At 43.5% G+C, this 20,105-nt stretch overlaps 1 protein-coding gene across 2 annotated transcripts; it reads right to left on the bottom strand.

The window, feature by feature from the left end:
* Window positions 1-7,415: 7,415 nt before the first annotated feature.
* CHMP1B (charged multivesicular body protein 1B) lies at window positions 7,416-19,221 on the bottom strand. Of its 2 annotated transcripts, XM_076347071.1 has the most exons (9): window positions 19,111-19,187; window positions 16,270-16,367; window positions 15,407-15,553; window positions 14,649-14,717; window positions 14,165-14,272; window positions 13,100-13,143; window positions 12,169-12,241; window positions 11,062-11,129; window positions 7,416-8,028 (listed from the first exon to the last, which is right to left on the bottom strand). In XM_076347071.1, exons 1-8 carry the CDS (start codon window positions 19,124-19,126, stop codon window positions 11,085-11,087), a joined length of 600 nt encoding a protein of 199 aa, XP_076203186.1. In that variant the 5' UTR covers window positions 19,127-19,187; the 3' UTR covers window positions 7,416-8,028; window positions 11,062-11,084. The 2 variants fall into 2 exon arrangements, with proteins under 2 accessions (XP_076203186.1, XP_076203187.1); XM_076347072.1 differs by having other exon boundaries at window positions 7,416-11,129; window positions 19,111-19,221.
* Between the last annotated feature and the right edge of the window lie 884 nt (window positions 19,222-20,105).

The following is a 20,105-nucleotide window of genomic DNA, read 5'->3' as shown; positions in this document are numbered from 1 at the left end:
TTCTATGCAATGCTTTGCATTTAAAAGGACAAATTTGAACAGAGATTAATCCCTTGGGTGGGAAGAGGGGGATGCTGGAGGTACAATCTAGGTATGTGCTCTTCCAACAGCAAAATACTGATTTTCCAGCCCTTTTTCAGTCTGTCACTGGCGACTCCCGGGGCAGAAAGGCTCCTTCGGGGTTTCTGCCCACCCATAGACCTTCCTGCTGCTTCGGCTCATCCCTCCGAGAGAAAGGGACGGCACACGAAGAAGTGCCCCTTCCCTGCACCGTGGGCTTTTCCCCTTTGCTGTAGGAATTATTTCTTTGTTACTTAATCATCTGTAATTATCTCGTGGAGTAAATTCTGTTGGTGCATCAATTTTCAAACACAACAGTCATTTTTATCAGTCATGTTTATTTAATTTTAGCTGATTAGCACAGAACCTAACAAGTGGCTTAGACTAACAGTGTGTCACTGCCCAAGTATTTTGTAGGTAACAAGAAGACATGGAATAGCGCACATGTTGCTTTGTCTGCATTAATCTATTTACATTGTAATTCTTCAACTGTTTTTAATGGCTGGTTCAGCTGGAAGCGATTAGTTGTCTAAATTAAAGCCACATTTCTCACTTTGTGCACTGGGAAGGTTTTTAGCTGTTGTCTTTTCCTTGCTTTTTGTTTTCCAAATCAAGACGGATACCATTTGAAAATGCATGAAATCTTATTGAGGGGATTGACCCGGGTGTTTGGAGCCGTGTTCCCATGTATTCGTCTTGAAGCCAAATACTTGGATGGGCCACAAAATGGAGCGTTTGAAGTTGAACTCTGCAGCAGGGCTGTCAGCGCGGCGTTGTCCGGGGCTGCGCAGGAGCCGACCCAGCAGCCAGGCTTCAGAGGGAAACCGCAGGGCAGCTCCGAAAGGAGGAGAGGAGGAAAGCAAGGAGAAGAGGGAGGGCTGCAGACGCAGCTCAGGAGTTTCCGGGCAGTTCTGCGCGGGCAGTAACCGCTTGTTTATAAATTAATTAAATTAACAAATATGTTTGTGTTATGCACAATGTAATTTATACAGAACTTCAGACCAGAGTGTCAGCGCGCGTTGGATCTCACCCACTTTTTTCCAGCGCTTTACAGGAGAAAAATGTCACATTCGCAAAGCACTCATGAAACACTTGGAGTCAGCCTGGCCTTGCTCCAGGACTCGCACCTGAGCAGCGCGATGGTGCTCATCCCATCTCCTCTCATCTCCCTGGCTGAGGATTTTCCAGGTCTGGCCCAAACACCATGCTCTTCTCACAGCACTACAGCCAGATGTAAGATGTGCCAGGTCTCACAAGAGATCTTCAGCTCAGCTGCGGAGACTCAGAAGGCACCCATAGCTGTGGGATACTGCAGTCGAACGTCTCCCACGAGATTAGGAGCCTCCGTGCAAGGCGAGGATAGATCGCTTCCCACCCCAGCATCTCTGCTGGGAATTGTTCCTCTGTACGAGGTCAGCGTGGTGGCCATGCCCACATTCGTTCACAGTGGCAATGGCGCTGCACCTTCTCGCTGCACAGCCCTGGGGGTTTAGATGAGTTTTTGCCCGTTAGGAGCTGATGGGAGCCCTCCAACTGGCCTCAGTCCAACCTCCCTTAAGACCAGGCTGAGGCTGCTGGGAATTGCAGTCTCGGGTGAGATGTATTCCTGACACGCAGACCTGGGACTGCCCAAGACGACCTTCAGCCAGAACTGCGTCCTCCTGATGGCACAGCCACGGACTCTCTTGGTAAGTATCGAGTGAGACCTGTTGGCTTTGTCCTTTCCCAAGCAACGCGTCGGTGCTGCAAGGTGACGTCTACCTTGAGGGAAGGGTTGACTTTTAACTCTGCAAAAAGCTAACAACACAAGACAGGCTCCCAGATCCCGCGGGAAATGTGGGGTGAGTAGACGAAGATTTGGCTGAGGACACAGCACCAGCTGAGCGCTCCTATTTACCTGCAACAACTGCATGGAGTCACCTCCACCAGCGCTGCCCGATGGGTGTGAGAGCCATGCTCACCACAGAGCCCTTGAGCAGAGCTCCCTTGAGAATTTTTCCTTAAAAAGTACTATTTAATACTTAAAAATAAATTAAAAAAAAATGGTCTCCATGCTATTCATTTATGAAGGCAAGGAAAGCAAAGCCCCACGCTGCCCTACATCGACTTCAGAACATCCCGTAAGGCGGTACCCAGGGCACCAGCCTGGGAAGGTGGATACAGGGAGGAACCCCTGGGGAAAGCGGGGTTTTGAATCACAGTCTCCCATGCCAGTGCCCGCAAGGGCTGTTGGACAGGTTTCAGTATGGGCGTCATTGAACTCAACACATTTTCTTTTCATTTCAGCAATAAAAAAAAAAAAAAAAAAAATCACATGTGGTACAGTCCAAACTGAGTCTTCACTTAAGTCAACATTCAAACCAAATAAATCAAGCCTTTGCACAGATTTACTCCTGAGGAAGCGCTTATCTGGTCGTCCGGCAAAACAGGGTAGGCTAACACGCTGCTTGCTTCTCTTCCTCCCCTTTTTCCACCCACCCCCAAACCCAAAGACAGCGGCCCCAATCAAGAGTTTTCTGCCTTCATCAGTTTGTCACAACCTGAAAGTCCCTCAAATATTTGTGTGTATTTAATTATCCTATCTGTCGCATCTGTACCTCATTACATGCTCTAGCTGAACGGTGCACGGAGTCAGGTTGCGACGAGGCAAAGGTCAGAGGAACCTCCAGCCTGCATTTTGCCATCGGTTGATTATTCAGATAACAAAACAACCATCCAAAAGACTGAGGGCTTCTCTGTGGCTAAAGACAGGACCCTATCGCTGTGGCAAAAGAAGATAGTTAATTCCTCTTGGCTACCCAGTACCTTGAACATCTGAATAATAATAAAGCAACCAGACGGTATTTCTTACAGCTCGGTGCATCGATGCAGAGCTGGTACTCGGCAGTGCCTTCTTGCTCCGCCGTGTCTTGCTTTTAATATACTGCCCAGCATTAATCAAGCCGTTTAGAAGCATCCTATATCAGTTCTGCAAAACGGAGCTTAAATGATTTACTGTCAGATTCTTTCAGCTCCTGTTAGACTCCTGTTTTTCTTTCATGTGGGTAGCAGAGGTCAGCAGCGGCAGGAGATGCATGCTTTCACTTTGTCTCACATTTGCTGCTGTCATTCTGATCCCGCTCCGGTCCCCGCAGAGCGACAGGATGTGTTCATGCTCACAGCCCTAGATGCTAATTGATTTTAGGGAGCCCATTCATCAGTTAAATTTAGTAGATCACCCACCAGGTTTGCTGTTCACTGTCAAAGGTAATTCAATTAAAACTCCAGAGTGTGACTAACTATTCGATGGTAAATATGTTTAGCAGCTGTGTTGCTGTATCTTCTCCATCCTATTGTGTCTGTGAACCAGCCCCGGCGCAGCATGTGACCGAGCCATATACCTTGGCTGATTAACGTATACAACAGTTTTGCAGCAGTGCCAAAAATTAAGTCCAAATGCCGCCTTTGGTATGCAATGACATGCAAATGTCTAAATGTCATAGCTTCAGTAAGAAGCCTCGAAAGTGTTGAAAGGCAGCGGTGGCTACAATGGTTGAATTAACTCCATGCACCTATAGGGTTTTGGGGTTTTTTAAATAACTTTCAAAAGAATCATATATTTGGATTTTCAAATCCATTGATAGTTTGGGATCTCCTCATTCCTACTAGTAAATACCTAGTTTCCCTTTAGCCACCAAAGTTCACGTTAAAGCCGTCCAACATGACTATCCCATCACTGAAGCTGTGCGTAAATCAGGCAGACGTCGCAGCGCGCTTGTGGAAAGATGTTTCTATTAAACGCGGGAGGTGGGGGAAGCCTGGCTGAATTCCTCCAGGCTGACAACCGGGCCTCGACTCTTCTTGTCTGCCGGCATCGGTCACTCATACGTGGTTTGGTAGTAATTAAGCGCATCGTTAGTGATCCCATTGTACGCCTCGGGACAAAATGGTGTGTCTGCTTAATAGATTAAAGGAAAACATTATCTGAAAAGCACAGGTAAACAAGACACACATCCCTCAACCTTTCACCCTCGAAGACCAAGGTTCACATCCCACTAGAGCACAAATAAATAGGAGACTGGGCTCTCTCTCGAGTCGCTGCTGGCAAGTTTATATTCACGGTGAGACTATCGTGGAGCCCGACAGACTTGTCAGTCGCAGGGATGGGAGAGGGTGGGTGGGATGCAGGCTGGGAGCAGAGGTCCACAAAGAAACTCCCCAAATCACTGCCCGTACAGAAAGCGGCATGAATTTACTTACAGTGACTGCCTAAAATTATTATAAAATTAACTAGGCACTGAAATGCGGAGTTTCTCATAGCTACCGTTGCACAGGTCCCGTTTCATCAACTTACTCCGCAAGAGCCGAACCCCAGACAAACCCAGAGATTTTCTGATTTCCGTGTGGTTGTAGAAAATAAATGAGATCCAGCGACTCCACAAACCACCGGTCTTCCTGCACGTCTTTTACAAGCAGGAGGAGGAATACTTGTGCGGTTTGGTAAATAGTATCCTGAGAAAACATCCAGATTTCCCAAACATCACCATAAACCTTTATGAAGGGTTTGGGAATACTTGGTCTATTTAATACTCTAGCCACAGGCTAACTGAAGTTGTAAAACTTCAGCAAAAGCATTACATTTGAAAGAGAACCCAGGATATTCTGTATTTGCCGCTTTAAACATGCTATACACAAGGCAACCCGGGGCTTGGTAAATATTAATCTTTACCATACAGTGTATTTTTTAAATATTTGGATGAAAAGCAGTGCCATTGTTAAACATAATAATTACCACTAATAAACATTGACACTTCTGCTCTCTTTACAAATGGAATTATCTCTGCAGAAGAGGTTGTTAGAAGTATACGTTTTGTATAGAGATATCAAGTTTTTAAGCAATGGTCAAATACTTACAGCAACGTAACTGGATAAGCAACAACTTTGATATATGGTTACTGCCAGGAATCCTTTTTTTTTGTTGTTGCTGTTGAATCTCTCCCTTCTTCTGGCATTAATAAATTAAGGCACCTGCTATACAAATCAGCCGAAATCTGGAAAATCATTATCACTTCAATGCGGAAACGATGTCCATCACGAAAGAACAAATGGGGTATGTAGCCTACATGGGACTTGGAAAAAAAAAAAGGTTCTATTTGTCAAATTACTAGAAGAAAAGCTGATCTTACTGTTATGGACTTTATCCACTTCCAGGTCAGATCAATTGGTTACAGCAGTCTCTTGGAGACTGGAACTAATTTACAACACTCTGAATGGGACTGCCTGCTTCCCCTACGCATTTCAAGTCAAATGCTGGGGCTTCATACTGGTACCGGGAACTGAAAAATCACCAGCAACAGAAATAGAGCTTAATGGTTCCAGTATTAACCCATTTTGCAGCAAGAGGAACAAAGTCCTGACTGTGATAAGAACAAAGTGAAACATCTTGTATAGAGACTCCAGGATTACGTTAAATTAATCTTTGAAAAAAAGAGTTAAAAAATATATATTGAGTGTCTTTAAATGAAGTTTTGAAATGTTTTACTATCCCTGACAGCTCATTTTGACAGAAATTGATTGTAATAAAGAATTATGAATCAGATAGTAGGGAAATTGTATTAAGCTGATTATTATCTTGTCAGATACAAATATTTGTTGGTACATAACATTTATTGCTTTGTACTTTTGCAAAAAGATTGTTTCACTCACGAGTTAACAAGTTTAGAACATCCTAAGCAATATGCACAGGCCATCGCAACAGTAAACCATCCTTTAGCTTAGAAATAGGCGATACTTAGGTACTTTTATTCTCCCAAATCACCCTTGTCTAGGCCAGAGCTTGAAAGCAGCCTGTCTGCCGCGAGACGGTCTGGTTCTGGCTGCTTCTCACGGCAACCGGCACCGTTGGAAGACATTGGAAAGCTTTGCAAAGAACTGGAAAGAGCTGGGATCCTACGGCCCATTGATTTTCTATCTTGAACTGTGTATCGCAGCTGATTCAGCATGACTTTCTTAATAAAGAGTAGTAAAGGTCAAGCGAAAGCCTGTAAGACTCACTTACTGCATCTTCTTCCAAGTTAAAAAGGCTCAATTGGCACTTGAAATTAGTTACAGATTGTTCGCATCGGTCTTTTCCTTTATTTGAATGGTAATGAAGAGAGCTGCTTCCGATACAAGTAAGGCCACTGACCCTTCTTGGGATTTCACTGAAAAAATATTGTTTGACAAAAAAAAAAAAAAAAAAAAAAGAGAGCACTGAGCAGTATGCTGCCGTTAGTTCAAACCAGGCCTTCGCCCTAACGCTAAAGCCAAAAAATGCAATGCGCTATACGGACAGAGAGAACCCTGAAACCAAAGTAAATACTTCATCAGTTCAAATCTCAACGTGGGCAACACCTCTAATAAGAAAATGAAGTTTTCTATCAAAACGCATTTTCCATCAGCACGCAGTGTGTTTCCTTCTGTAAAAAACAGAATTATCATCACAGGACCAAAAAAAAAATAACGACACAACAGCTGAAGAAACCCAAGAGGACTTAACTACAAATTAAACAATTTACAAGTTTTAAGCACAGTTATTCACAACTGCACTCCTAACAGTAGATCTCCAAGTCCCAAATTAATGCCTAAAGACAGCAAAGAAACGTTTTGACATGCATTTAGCGAAGATGGCTGGATGTTGACACAAATTAGCTGATGGCCCTGTGCAGCCTGTTTCCAGGTTGTATTTTGTGCAACAGAGCAGCTCTTAGGCAAGGATCTAAGCCCCAACACAGGCACTTCCTACCGAGCTTTGATACCGTCCAGAAACAGAGGTTCCGCAGGAGACAGTTCCTTAAACCAGCTAGTGATGACTCTGAAAGTCCATTGTTTTAAGAATTCAAAAAAATTTATGTAGGACCTATGCAAAAACAAGGCTTGAGGCTCCCTCTGCTGGTTCCCAAACAACAATGGAAGGGGAAAATAAAAATGGAAGGTTTTTAGCTCTGGGCAGGACAAACTCAAAACCACACCGTCTCCTGCCAGTTTTCCACATGACCCCTTGTTCTATACGGTAAGGACAGAAAACCCTCTTAGAAGTTTAAGCACGAGGGATACACTCCGTACCAAACTAAATATGTAAAAAAAAAAAATCACAAAATTTTAAATAGATCGTATTTTATGTTGTTATATTTAATCCTAATTACTCCCTAAACTGTTGTCCCAAATCTTTCTCCATAGTACCCACTTTACTTTCTTCTTATTTTGTCTCCGTGAAGATTTAATTTTCTGATTATCTTCTCACAGGAAAATATTGATGGCGTTACGACATCTGCTCATTCATCCATGCACTGAGCCCCGCCAGCAAACGGCCATATAACCTCGGAACACATCTGAAATAATTTGTCTGTACAATTTTATTTACCACTTGCAGTTACATTTACAAATTGTCCCATACAAGTAAAGCAGTTTTCAAAACGAACTCTACCAGAGCTACAAAAATTATTCTCTTTATACACGTCACCGGCTTCAGAATTTATTTCTGTACACAGTTGCTGATTATATTTATCAAAATGTCACTATTTTTTGGCTCTGAGGATCTCCACAAAGGCAACTTCATCATTTTATCTCATTGCAATCAAGAAAGTTAAAGTTCTTGTTCTTTCTTTCCTTCCCTCTCCTTTCATCTGAAGCTCTTCATGGCTTTCAGTTTTGGAATTTAAATGAACGAAGACTAACGCTACTATACACTAGCAGTTTTAGTAACCAAGGAAAAAAACGTCGGGCAAAACCATCTTGCAACATTTCAAGCAATGTTTCGCTTTAGATGTGTCTGCTCATAACCATAAATTTTGAAATATTATCTGGTAATAAGGTACATAAAAGCACATACAATTTATTCAACGTGAAATGAACTTCTACAAACACATACAGTCAACTTACAGGAAACACCAGCAATGTAGGAGCGAGGAGCCAGAGCTGTTCAGAAAGAGCAAGTGTTTTGAGGAAAGCCTGAATGGGGGAAGGATATGAAACTCAAACATTGCTCTCAAAGTAACTTTCAGTTTTAAGCATTTCCGAAAGACTTGAGAAAAATATATACATTCGAAATGTAACTGTTCAAACTTCCCGAACGCCAGCTCTCATACACAAGTGCTTCTAAAGAGAAAAGAAATCATCTTCCCCAGGAGAGGGCAGGAGATCTATACACAGAAATAACCAATACAAAATCCTGGCCCCGTTGAAATACACAGCAATTCTCAGAGTGAAGCCAGCAGGGCAAAAATTCATTGTTTCAAACACATATTTCTTGCCCAAGTCAGCTAAGCCTGCCTACCTCTTTGCATCATAGTCCCACAGAGGTAACACTAATTATGTCAATCAAGCCTTTATGTTTACTTGTTAATCCCTTTAAAAAAGACACTGGAAATCTATCCTGGTACTGGAGTTGGCAAGCCTGGGATAAGATCAAAACCATGAAACAGGCTGTGTATAGCCAGTAAGATAAGCTTATTTAACATTTACCTTGCCGCAATCTAATCAGTCTCGTCTCCCTTTATTTTTCAATTCCTCCAAAGCCCCAAGGCTCACGGCAAGGCAACATACACAGAAAAATCAAATACACGGGATCTCAGAATTGCTGTCTACCCCCTCAAATAGTTTAAGAACAGCCAGGAACAGTCTAAAAGCAGCATCATCTTTAACATTAAAATAAGCCAGACAAGCTAGCTGAAGTTGGCCAACATCAAACACTGAAAACCTCAGTACTTTACGGTACAGCTCCATCAACAAGCAACCACAAAGCAAACTCAGATGTGGATTTATTACACAACAGCAAGTTTCCAATCCTATCGTGATATGAAGTAACTGAATATCAAAAAAATGAAGTAAATTCAGCAAGGCAAAGGCACACACACAAGCAGTTACCACAGTTGTGGGTAACCCGGTTGCATAGATACACCACTATGTTTTTGTTGTATTGTTCAGAAGGAGCTAGGGAAAAAAATAATGTAGTATATAGCCCCTTTCCTAAGATGTTTTATTAATAATTTGAAAGGATTGTACCAAGACTACAGCTGTGAGTACATGGTTTTTAAACATCTTCCAATTTCTCCTATTTACAGGAGGAACATTCAAGATGTTTAAAAGGAAGCTGCATCGAAAATAAATGTAAACAAGTGAAAAGACCACATTTTAAACAAGTTGTTTTAGTTTAGGCTGCCAGTGTGAGATACACGATTCCACAACATTTTAGGTTGTTTTGTCTATCTTATTTTCCATATCTTATTTTTACAGTAGCCTTGAATACTTCAGTATGTAACATCCTGCTAAACCTTCAAAGCGATTTGAATAACATTCAAAATATAGTTTGAAACTGCTCTGAAACGTTTCATCATTTTTGCATGTTTTCACTGAAAAAAATCCTGCTCGACTAAAAAAAAGCAAAGTATTTTTTTCTTTAATATTTCCCCAACACTGGAAAACCCACGTGATCCTGCACACCAGTGAATTAAGAACTAATTCTAAGTCTAGTGTTTCACACCTTCCCTCACCCCTACAAAGATAAAACAAAAAAAACAAGGCGAAAGAGTCAGAAAGAGAATTTTAACATCACTGTTTATCACAACACATCACAAGTAGCCTCAGCTACAAATTTCTACAACCATTTCTTTACTTCACAACTGCAGCCAGAGTTTGAAGCTACTGAAAGAAGCCAGTAGATTCTCTCTTACTGTGCAGAAATATAAAGGGGTTAAAGGGATCACTAAAACAAACTAGCTTCTCCATACGACTGCAATATTAAAAATCATGTTATTTTATCTGCAGAGAGCAATATTACACCTTACAGAATAAAGTAGCTGTTCTTAATCCAACATAACTGATGGACACACCTAGCAGCCTGCCCCTTTGACTGAGCCGGCCTATTCTACTCGTCTACTACTCACCTGTTGTGAAGAGCAGAGGAGGAAAAGCTGATCTAAGGGAGTGCCCCGGTTAGAGAAGACAAGGTTGGGACCTTGACTCCTGAAGGAGGACCGTGAAGATCTGAACCCGAGGAAGAGCACTTCTGTATTTTTCATACATGGAAGAACACTGAAGTGTGGAATGTGATCACGAGACTTGCCCTTACGTATAAAAGAGGGACTAGATTAAAAGCAAAGACAGGGTAAGGCCTGGAGAAAAGCAGGCTTCAGTTACTCCATATAAGGCTTCTGAGCCTGAACCTAAAAAAAATGGGTAGCATGAGTTCCCTATTAACAGGAACTAGATGTTATGTCGGTGGAAATAGAGGTGAGTGGTATAACTGGCTGCACCCCAGGAGACTGAGAAGAAAGCAAAACAGAGAAGCTACAGCACTTGACATTAAACGACAAGCAAGCTGCAACATTCAACAGAACTGACAAGGAGTTGAAAAAATGTATTTTATTCCTCCTGTACTAGAGTGATGACACCGTACAAGTTCCCAATTATATGAAAACAGCTTTTGGTAGCTCATTTTTTAACTGAACAACTAATTTCAGCACAATTACCCTAGCTTTAAAAGGCTAAAAAACCCAGACTGAAGTCCACTTATTTGTTTTAACAAGTGTATTTTCCATGAAGTCCACGCTGTCCACCTTTGCGTGTTCCAGGAGTTTGGCTGTGTAAGAAAGTTATCTACAACAGTCATCCGAACTGAATACATCAGTTCTCCAACCATAAACAGTTCTCATAATTTAAAAAAAAATCACTTCATAATTTAAAATATATATCAATGACACTCTGCTTTTCTTTTAGCTAGAATGCACCAACATTACTAGCTGACTTAGAATATCAACTTGATTTTGTGAAAAAAGCTTGCGAAAAATATATCAACTTCAAAATGTACAGAAAAGGACATTAGAGAGCTGATATTTTTGGGTTACTTAATGTATTTAGAAAGAGCAGCAAGCTAGGAGTGAAGTACCCTATATTACAAATATTCAAACACCTAAGCCATACTGTATACACCTTTCTAGTGTAGTGAAGGGTTAGTTACAGAAAGGGTATTTTGAAAGCACGTACAAAGAACTGCAGCTTTGTTTAACTTAAACTTGATCACGTAGGCGGGCCAGTCTCTGTGACAGCTCATCCTGCAGAATTGTAAAACACAAAGAAACCAGCTATCAGTAATATGAAAATTAATTTTTGCAAAGTTCTGCAACGGTCAAGCAATCTCATGTCCAGATGATATGAAATTCTTATGTACAAGTCTTAACAAGATTTGCTTAAGACCTCAAGAATGGCTGTACCAGGGGAGACCAGAGGTCCATACAGCTATCTTATCTCCAGCAGTGGATACCTAGGAAAGAGATTCAGAACACAGCAAGTAGAGATAAGGTTGGGGTTTTGGTTTTGTTTGTTTGTTTGTTGTTTTATGTATCATCTTTGCAAGTGCAAAGCAGCTCTTACAGAACTGCATCCTTATTTGGATGCAGCCTTGACTGACCAAGGCTGGTAGCCAGCTGAACCGCTGCAGTGAGATAGCAGTAGGTCTATTCGTTTTAGAGGGCCTGGTACAAGGTGAAACTGAACTTTTCAAAGAATGTTGAATACTTGGGGCTTCCCAAACATTGTTCAGTTAAGACGAGGCTCCCTAAAGTCTTCTCCACAAAGATGGGATGACAGAAATAAATTGTTCTCTTTCCACTCCCTCAAATATATTCCCCCAGAACGGGAAAAGCAACTCACCAAGAGATCTGTGCAACCCTGACATCAGGATCTGCCTATGCACAAGAAATTCTAAGCCATCCATCTAGAGCAAATGTGGAATCCTTTGCACTAGTCCTGTAAGAGCTTTCACACATTAAAGGGAAAAAACCCCAAAGGCCTCATCTACGCTGTGGGAGATTGCTGGATTCATTAAATTTGGAGTAGGCAGGAGAGTCAATTGCTCGGAACTCTATGAAATAACTATGCAAAAATACATCTGAAGCATCTAAACTTTCTGGATTTACTAAGCAGACAAATGTATTGTCAAAATTATTTTGATTGCAAGACTGTTTTAACTACACACTATTTCTTTTGGACAGCTAAAATCTAATTACAACTTAGCAAGCCTGTTTTGACCGAGCGAAGCATTAATTCTCATATCACATTTCTCTAGAAACATTGATTTCAATTGAATCTAACCTGTTCTGCTGAGGCAACGCTTGTACCAACAGAACCTGTCTGTCCTTGAGGTAGTTCCATGTTCAGATCAAGACTAATAGGAGAAAACAAAACGAAAAAAAAAAAACAAGTCAGGCATACACAGCTGAAGGAAGAAGCACAATAATTGACAAGCAGAGCAATACTGAGATAGCATGAGGCCACCAGCATCCCATGAACGCTGTACTCCAGCTAATTAGACAACTTGATCAGTAAATCTGACTCATTACCAAGAAGACAAGTCATATATTATAACTAGCAATAGCTAAACAAATCCTGCTTAGCCGGGACTGAGCAAGATTTCTGTTTAACAGAGGTTTATCAGACGTGGCATACATATGAATGACAAAAAGTTCACTCAAAAAAAGTTTTACTAAAAAATTTGTCAAAAATATTTATCCTCAAGCCAACAGAGCGACACTTCCAACTTAGGCATCGCTGAGAAGGCAAGTAAAATTCTCTGAAATATCTCCGTATACCCCAAAGGCTTAAATATGTCATGATGACCCGTTTTGCAATGTCTAGCTTGTGAGAGCAGAACTACAGGCGTGGTAAGAGGGGAAGAAAGAGGAAAATCGTGGAGAAGCACGGCAAGGATTGCTAATGCTAAAGCCAATCCAAGTAAATAATAAAACGCTACCCTGACATGACAAGTAAGCCTATGATTTTAGGCTTTTGCACAACCACCCCTGCATCCTGACATTCACAGTAGCTTTGAGTGAAAACAGAATGAAATACTGGCAACGAAACTATTACGAGAATGATGCCCAGAGGTGAAAGGAAAATGGTGATTCTTCTCTGCTTCCAAGTGACAAACACATATAAAACAAGGGTATCTGACCTTCGAGTTAACCAGGAAGGGTTGTTGGAACCAAGATTTATTCAAGAAATAGTCACTCAAAATTTTACCTACCCTGCTTCATCTGCCATTTCCTGCAAAAGCATATCCACTTGGTTCTACGGTAAAGAAAACAAAATTGATTGCTGCATATTGTAGTTTATGACAAGCTCTTCTGTTAAGTCTTGAGAAAACAAATTATTTTAACAAAACTGATTTAAAGGTAAATGTCTTTCACAGAACATTTTTGTGCTTAACCACCAGAGGGCCCTGTATGAACTCAAAAATGATGAGTAGAGGTGCTCAGCCTGTTAAACTCCCATTAATAGAACTCTAGCTTCTGAAATAATGCTTCTAAACAATTAAACTTATCTGTAAAAAACCAAACGCGCACTTGAATATTTTAAGCATTATCAACTCCCAATTATTAGCTACTAAAACACTGCTTTGCACAACATGGAAAAAAGCCCATCTCCAATAGATTTGGTTTATTGGATTTGGGTTTAGTTTTATTTTATTTACAAAGTACCATCTCCACTGAATTTCTCTCTGAGAAAGCTTCTGTTGGAATAGCACATTTAGCCCCCAGTGGAATAGCACAAGGGGATAGGTGCTAGGAATTCTTAACTACGTAAAGCACCATTTAAGAATTTATTTTAGTAAACACATGTCCATAAATTGAAAGTAGGTAATTAAAACCTTTCCATTGCACATACTACTACCAATTTGGTGGTGACTAATGTCATTTTGTTAATATCAGTGAGTTAGAACTATTGATTTTCTTACAGTATATTCCGCTTTGATAACGAATGCTGCAGTGTCTTCTTGTTCAGAAGTTCATTAAGAACTCATCAAAACGCTGCTTACTCAGTAGGAGGGTTAGAGTTTTCAAGATATAATATGAAATAAAGCCTGCTATGTAACAGTGAAATAGGCAAAAATACATATATGTGATCCTCTGTACTTGTGACTATGATTTGAAATAGTCTCTTCATCACAAAGAAGCAGAAAGCAAAAGTGAAAAGGCTCCAGTGGCTGCTATGTCTCAAAGTAGGCAGAAAGAACAGAATCAGACATCTCCACACAGTTTAGACACATAATTTAAGATCACCTTTTTTGAAAAAGGTTTACTATTCTTACTTGTGGCGTTGTTAGTGTAGTAGTGTTGCTCATTGTGTCTTCCATCTGTTGCGTCTGAACATCCAGTGTTTCAAACTGATGTTCAAATTTATCCATTAGTGCAGATATCTATTAAAAATATGAATCAAATCAATGACCTGCAGATAACGCAAGAGATTATATATCTGAACTGACAAAAATAGAATCGCACTGGAACGAAGGCCGCAAGCAGCTTCTGGAGATCAGAAGCTTGTCCCCCTCCCAGCATCAACTCTGAAGTTGATCTAACACTGCAGTTCAAGCAGGTTGGTCAGGACCCTGTCCAGTCAAGTTCTGAGCACCTCTATTTATGAGGACTTCACAACCACACTGGGCAACCTGTTCCAGGATCTACCAACCTCACTGCAAAACCTTCTCTCTTGATTGGAATCTCCCTTTTTAAAACGTGTGACCATTGCCCTTTCTGCTTTTGTTGTGCACCTCCAAGAAAAGTAAGTCTATTTACCTTTTCCAAGTTCATGCTCTTCAGTGTGGCATCCATAGACTTAACTACCCCTGCCATCGACTTCGTTACCTGAAATGAGGTAAAGGAAATTACTACAAAGAAAGAAAAATGAGCAGTTTTTTACCAAGCTCTCTTACCTTTATCCACAGAGCTTCTACAGTATCAAATAGCAGGGCACAGACTATTGCCATCTAGAAAGCCACTTTTTTTTTTTTATAGCTCCCACCATTTCAAATCCTATAAGTTGACTCAACCACTTGAAATATGCATTCTGAGCTGAAATCCACTAAAACCTGAGGTGTATATGGCATTAACTTTTGTGGGTCTCGAGACCTGTCAAATGTTAAGGGATATATTTGGTATACAGATCACATGGCAGAATAAACTCTCTGGCTGAAGAGCAGTACAGCAGAGCTAAAAAAGACTTCTGGAGTCACACATCCTACACCATGGCTTTATGTATTTGGAAATGGAGCAGTATCTTTGCAAAACAACCTTAACAGCGTAACCAGCAAAACACACTGCATCCTTCGGAGCATGAATAGTAACAGCTAATAGAAGTTATCAGCTACAAAACAATACTGGATAGCAATCTATTTCTAAAGAGCAGCTGCCAGGGGGATTCCAGTACTTGATTTACTATTGGCTACATCTGAAACCAAACCTGAACCTTTTCAGCTCATTAGAGATAGAATTAAGTCACTTCTTAGAAGATCAGAGGTCTCATCCTTGCAATAGATTTGTGAAAACAGACTTACCTTGCCCATTGTCACTGCAGTCTGAACTCTTGCTGCTACAGCATCTACCCTGGCACTCATGCGCAAGAAATTGATGGCTTGATTCTTCTGGCGGATTGCATTTTCCGCATGTATTCGTGCGACTTCCATGTTACCCTTCTGAATTGCCTGTTGAAAAAAAAGAAAAAAGGAAAAAGCATTTTAACCTTCCCTCCTCTTGTAAACATGACTTCTGAATAGCCCATTTCATTTTTGGAATAAGCATCAATTCATCACAGTATCTTTTCTATTAAAAGAGAAAATAAAACCCTCCCTCCTCCCCCCAAACTTTTTCAAGATGTGAACCCCTAACTTCTTTCCAAGGAAAGTATCTAGCATGCACTTCAAGTAGGAGGGTTTACAGAGCTACAGAAACATAATTTTCTCATTTCTAAAAACATTTTCAGTATCAAAACCCAAACACAGATACAGCTGGTACAGTTGTATTTCATGGACAAAAATACAGTCAAATAAATTTAGTCTCTCTCTTTACTACTTCAAGGACTCAAAAACTATTTTAAAGTTCCTCTTCATAAGCCCTTTTAATAAAAGATGATAAGCATTAAGTATTTTTAACTTTGAGAACAACAGTCTCTAACAAAACACACACAAGACAGTTTTCTCAGGAAGCAAATGCCACAAGCTGTACAAGAGGATACACAAGAACATATCCTCACATTTATTAATAAGTATGGGAAGATTTATAGTCATATATTTTAAATCACAAGCGTCTATCACAATATTATTAGTGCGCGTACCAGGAAAATGGTAAAACCGCCAGATATTTTCCTGCTATAATATGTAAACAATAGATCTAAAGAGCTTGTTTCAGACCCACTGCTTACCTTCTTAATTTTAGCTTTCTCAGCCTTTTCTTCTTTGTCGCATTTTTTTGAGTTCCTGTTGAGTTCCTTTGCAGCAAACTTCAAATTAAACAGGTGTTCTGCAGCGCAAGTTAAGGATTCAAGAACAGGACCAATCCTTTCGTCGCAGTATTTTGCTCTCCTGTTTGAAGTGCTACCAAACCTAGCGTATACTGTGTTTCCCCATTAGCGATATTAAAACTCGGAAAATGTTACTTCAGTGAGCCCTTGAAATTCACACAATAAGGAGACCTACCAAGCTGCTTTACAATTATAACGCCACTTATCATCTGGGTTCCAAAACGTAAGGCCATAAAAAGTAAGTTCAGATCCCAAACTGGCTCCATTTAACATCAAACCTACTTCAGACTGATAAATACAACAAACCAAACCTCCCCCAAGAGGAACTGACAGCCTTACTCTGCCAGCTACTTTCACTCACGCCCAGAGTCCTTGACTCTCAGCGAAATGGAAGTGTGGTTTACTGGCCTGCCTGGAACCTCCCTATCCAAAAAAAAAAAAAAAGTCATTGAGGAACAACAGACAAATTAACAGCGTCACAGCAAACTGGCTTGGCTGACCATGCCCAGGTACAAACCAGGAGGCAGAGCTGCCCTTTCAAGGCACAGCATGATCTCGGGTTTAAACTGCTCATGCAGCTCCTTTACAGAGCAGCCTCCCAGCCCTGGGTCATGTGAGCGATTCTGGGGTCCCCGACAGCTCTGTCATCGGACTTTTGGGGAAAGAATACTTAGAGTCAGCAAGAGAAACTTTTCTTTTTAAAAAGCTCAAGTCCTGCTTAAGCTGAAAGCTCTAAGAATACAGTAGAACAAGCCTTCATAGCGACTTAGAATGACTGCATTAAACTGTTACTGACAGAGAATGAAGTGTGTGCTGTAAAAATAACAATTAAACCCCCACACTCTTAAAATACTGCTGATGAAAGCTTCCAAACAGTATCAGTCTTTCTCAAACAAAATGGAAGTACAAAGCTTTATAGGCTTCTTTCATGCCACCTTTTGATATCCCAAGAGGAAGATGCAGCAAGTACTAAGATGCTTCACAGTTAAGTGGAAGCACATAAAGCCAAACGTTATGAGGTACTTGAGGTTTCTTTAATATTTCAAATAGATAAGTTATTCCAGAACTGGTTTTTTCCTTTGAAGTCCAGCCATGCATCGTAGAGCTCTGACAGCAACCTGAAGACATTAGGAAGTCTGTTGATATATTTGTTATCTTATCCTATAAACATCACAAGCAGGCTGCAAAAAGGTAACAGCTGTGCCTAAACATCTAGGACATCTCTTAAGGTAGCTACCAGTAACACTAAAATTGCTGCTTGTATTTATGTTTCTTTGCTTTAAAACCCAGGTCACCATCCCTTTCAGCAGCAATAAGTGTGTTGCACTGAGCCACAGGACAAATAAGAAAACCAAACAGGAAAATACCTTTAGGTTGTTCATTCAAGTATACCTCAGGTCAGAGATCAGAACCACCAGGGAAAACATGACATCACCCATTTACACCAATTACACCAAACCAGCATTTCAGAGCAGTTTGTTTTGAATTAACTTCCTCAGTTACTCACTTGGGGCATTTACCTTTGACACTGAAAGAGCTCACCCTGCCACCTCCACAGCTCTTCCATCCCATGACGAGCACATACTCGCTCCTCCCCTGAAGTGTCTTTCTCGATGTGCCATAACTCAAGTGAAACCAAACTTACACCATTACCCGTGACTCACAGTCACCTGCTCCAGCACTCCCGGCAGTCCCTACCGTAACAACCGGCAATGCCGAGCACTGCCAGCACATTTCAACCCCACCGAGACCTCTGTAATCTTTAAAGCTTTTTTTGCCCCTGCGCGTTAAGGTGGTTTTACACAGCGAGAAAGTTTAAATTTGCCCATAAGGGTTTCACCGGCCTGTAACTTCTTTTCAACGGCAGGAAACACGGCCGGGTTCGTTCAGCTGACAGCGGTCGCTGTTTGGGGGGGACAGCTGGCGAGTTAGCCTTGCCGACACCATTCCGGTCTACACACAGCGCTGGATGTACGGCACGTCAGATGTCCCTGGCGCACAGTTTGCACTACTCTACACCGCAAACTGCGTTTTCTGCCCCAGGGCCTGGGCTGCCCCTGCCCACCGCAGCCCTGGGAGAGGTCCCACTGCCTTCCCTCTCCTCGCCCCCCCAGCTAAGTTTGGCTGATCTCGCCTCGGAAAGGGAAACCGAACTTCCCATTCCCTTCTCCATCCGTGCACGGAGGGCAATCCCCACATTTAGAAAGCACAGCTCCTACTAGTGTCACGCAAACCCCCCTCCTCCCGGAAAAGGCCCTCTGAAGCAAGGCCCCCGTCCCCCACGGGGCCGCCCCGCTCCCCCAGCGACCGCCGCCATGACGGAAGGGACCCGCTTCCTCCTTCCCACCGCACCCTGTCGCCTCTCGGGGGCTCCTCCCCGGGCGGAGAGGCCCCGCACGCCGCCCCCGCCCGCCCCAGAGCGGCCACCGGCCCCAGAAGCGCCGGCTCTCAGCTCGGCCCGGCCCGCGCCAAGCCCAGGCCGGGCCCCGCGCCAGGGCCTCCCCCCCAGCCCAGCCCAGCCCGGCCCGGCCCAGGCCGCGGCCCCCACCCCGCGAGGGCCGCCGGGCCTCCGCAAGGAAGCACCGCCGCCTCCGCGCCGCCAGCCCCGGTGCGCCAACGGCGACCGGGGGCGGCCGCAGGCGCGCTACCGGCGACCGAGGAGGCTCGGCTCCGCGCCGCCCCCCGCCCGCAGCGCCGCCCCACGGCGGGGGCGCACGGAGGGGACCCGCGCCCCGAGGATACTCTCCATGTTGGACATGGCGGCGGGCGGCTCCGCGGCGCTCCGGCCGGCCCGGCGGAGGGAAGCGGGGGGGAGCGCGACGCTACAGCCGCCGCCCGTCCCCTCCCTCGGCTCTGCCGCGGCTCCGGCTTCCGGCTACCCCGCCCCGCCCCGCGCAGCCGCGCCGGGGAGGGGCGGGGCGGGGCGGGGGCGCGCGCGCGCGCGCGGCGCCGCTTGCCGGTCACGCGGCGGGGGCGGGCGCGCGCGCGCGCGCGCGCGGCCGCCGGTCGCCTCAGGGCTCCTCGGCCGCCTCAGGCTGCACGCCCGTTCCCTCGGCTCCTCGCCCTCCCTCAGCCGGCTCTCTGTCCGCTCCCCCGCCGCCATCACTAGCACCGGGGAAGGGCCGGGCTGTGCGGCCTCTGGCCTGGACGGGCAGGCCGCTTGCCGGGCGCGGGGGTCCGGGCTCGGCCGCCTGAGGGGTGAGGTGGGGTGGAAGGCGGCTCTCGGCAGCGTGCCCGGCGGTGCCGAGAGCCTCAGCGGCGGGGGGGCAGCTGTTCGGCCTGCAGTGAAAAGCAGAGACGCGGCAGGGTTGGAAGATAACGGGTGGGAAAGCGGTAGGAGGGTGGCGTGAGGGGTTTAGCTCGGCTTTGGCTACTGTGCGACCACAACCTGGACATGAGCAGATAGAAATTACTTCCTCCGGCAGCTGGTTTAGCTCTTACCTATCCATTTATAAAGACATTAAGAACAGTAAATTTTGCTTTGTAATATTTGAAGGCTATTTAATGTGTATCTAGAGCGACTATAGGAATTTAAGGGAGTTACTGCACTTGACAGAGCAAGACGGTGAGCAGTCGTTCAGGAAAAAATGCAAAGCATGTTAGTAACTGTTTTCAAGGGGAGATAGCAGTATAAAGAGCTCTAGATTGGAGACCAAGAAACTTGATACATGACTTTGAACAGCTTACATGTACGTCTGCATGCGGAGTAATACCGTAAGAATGTAAAAGCGCATCCT

The sequence above is a fragment of the Aptenodytes patagonicus genome, chromosome 9, assembly GCF_965638725.1.
Source record: "Aptenodytes patagonicus chromosome 9, bAptPat1.pri.cur, whole genome shotgun sequence".
Classification (NCBI taxonomy): Eukaryota; Metazoa; Chordata; class Aves; order Sphenisciformes; family Spheniscidae; genus Aptenodytes; species Aptenodytes patagonicus.
Note: the sequence above shows the minus strand (reverse complement) of the source record. Positions and strands in the feature narration are given on the sequence as shown.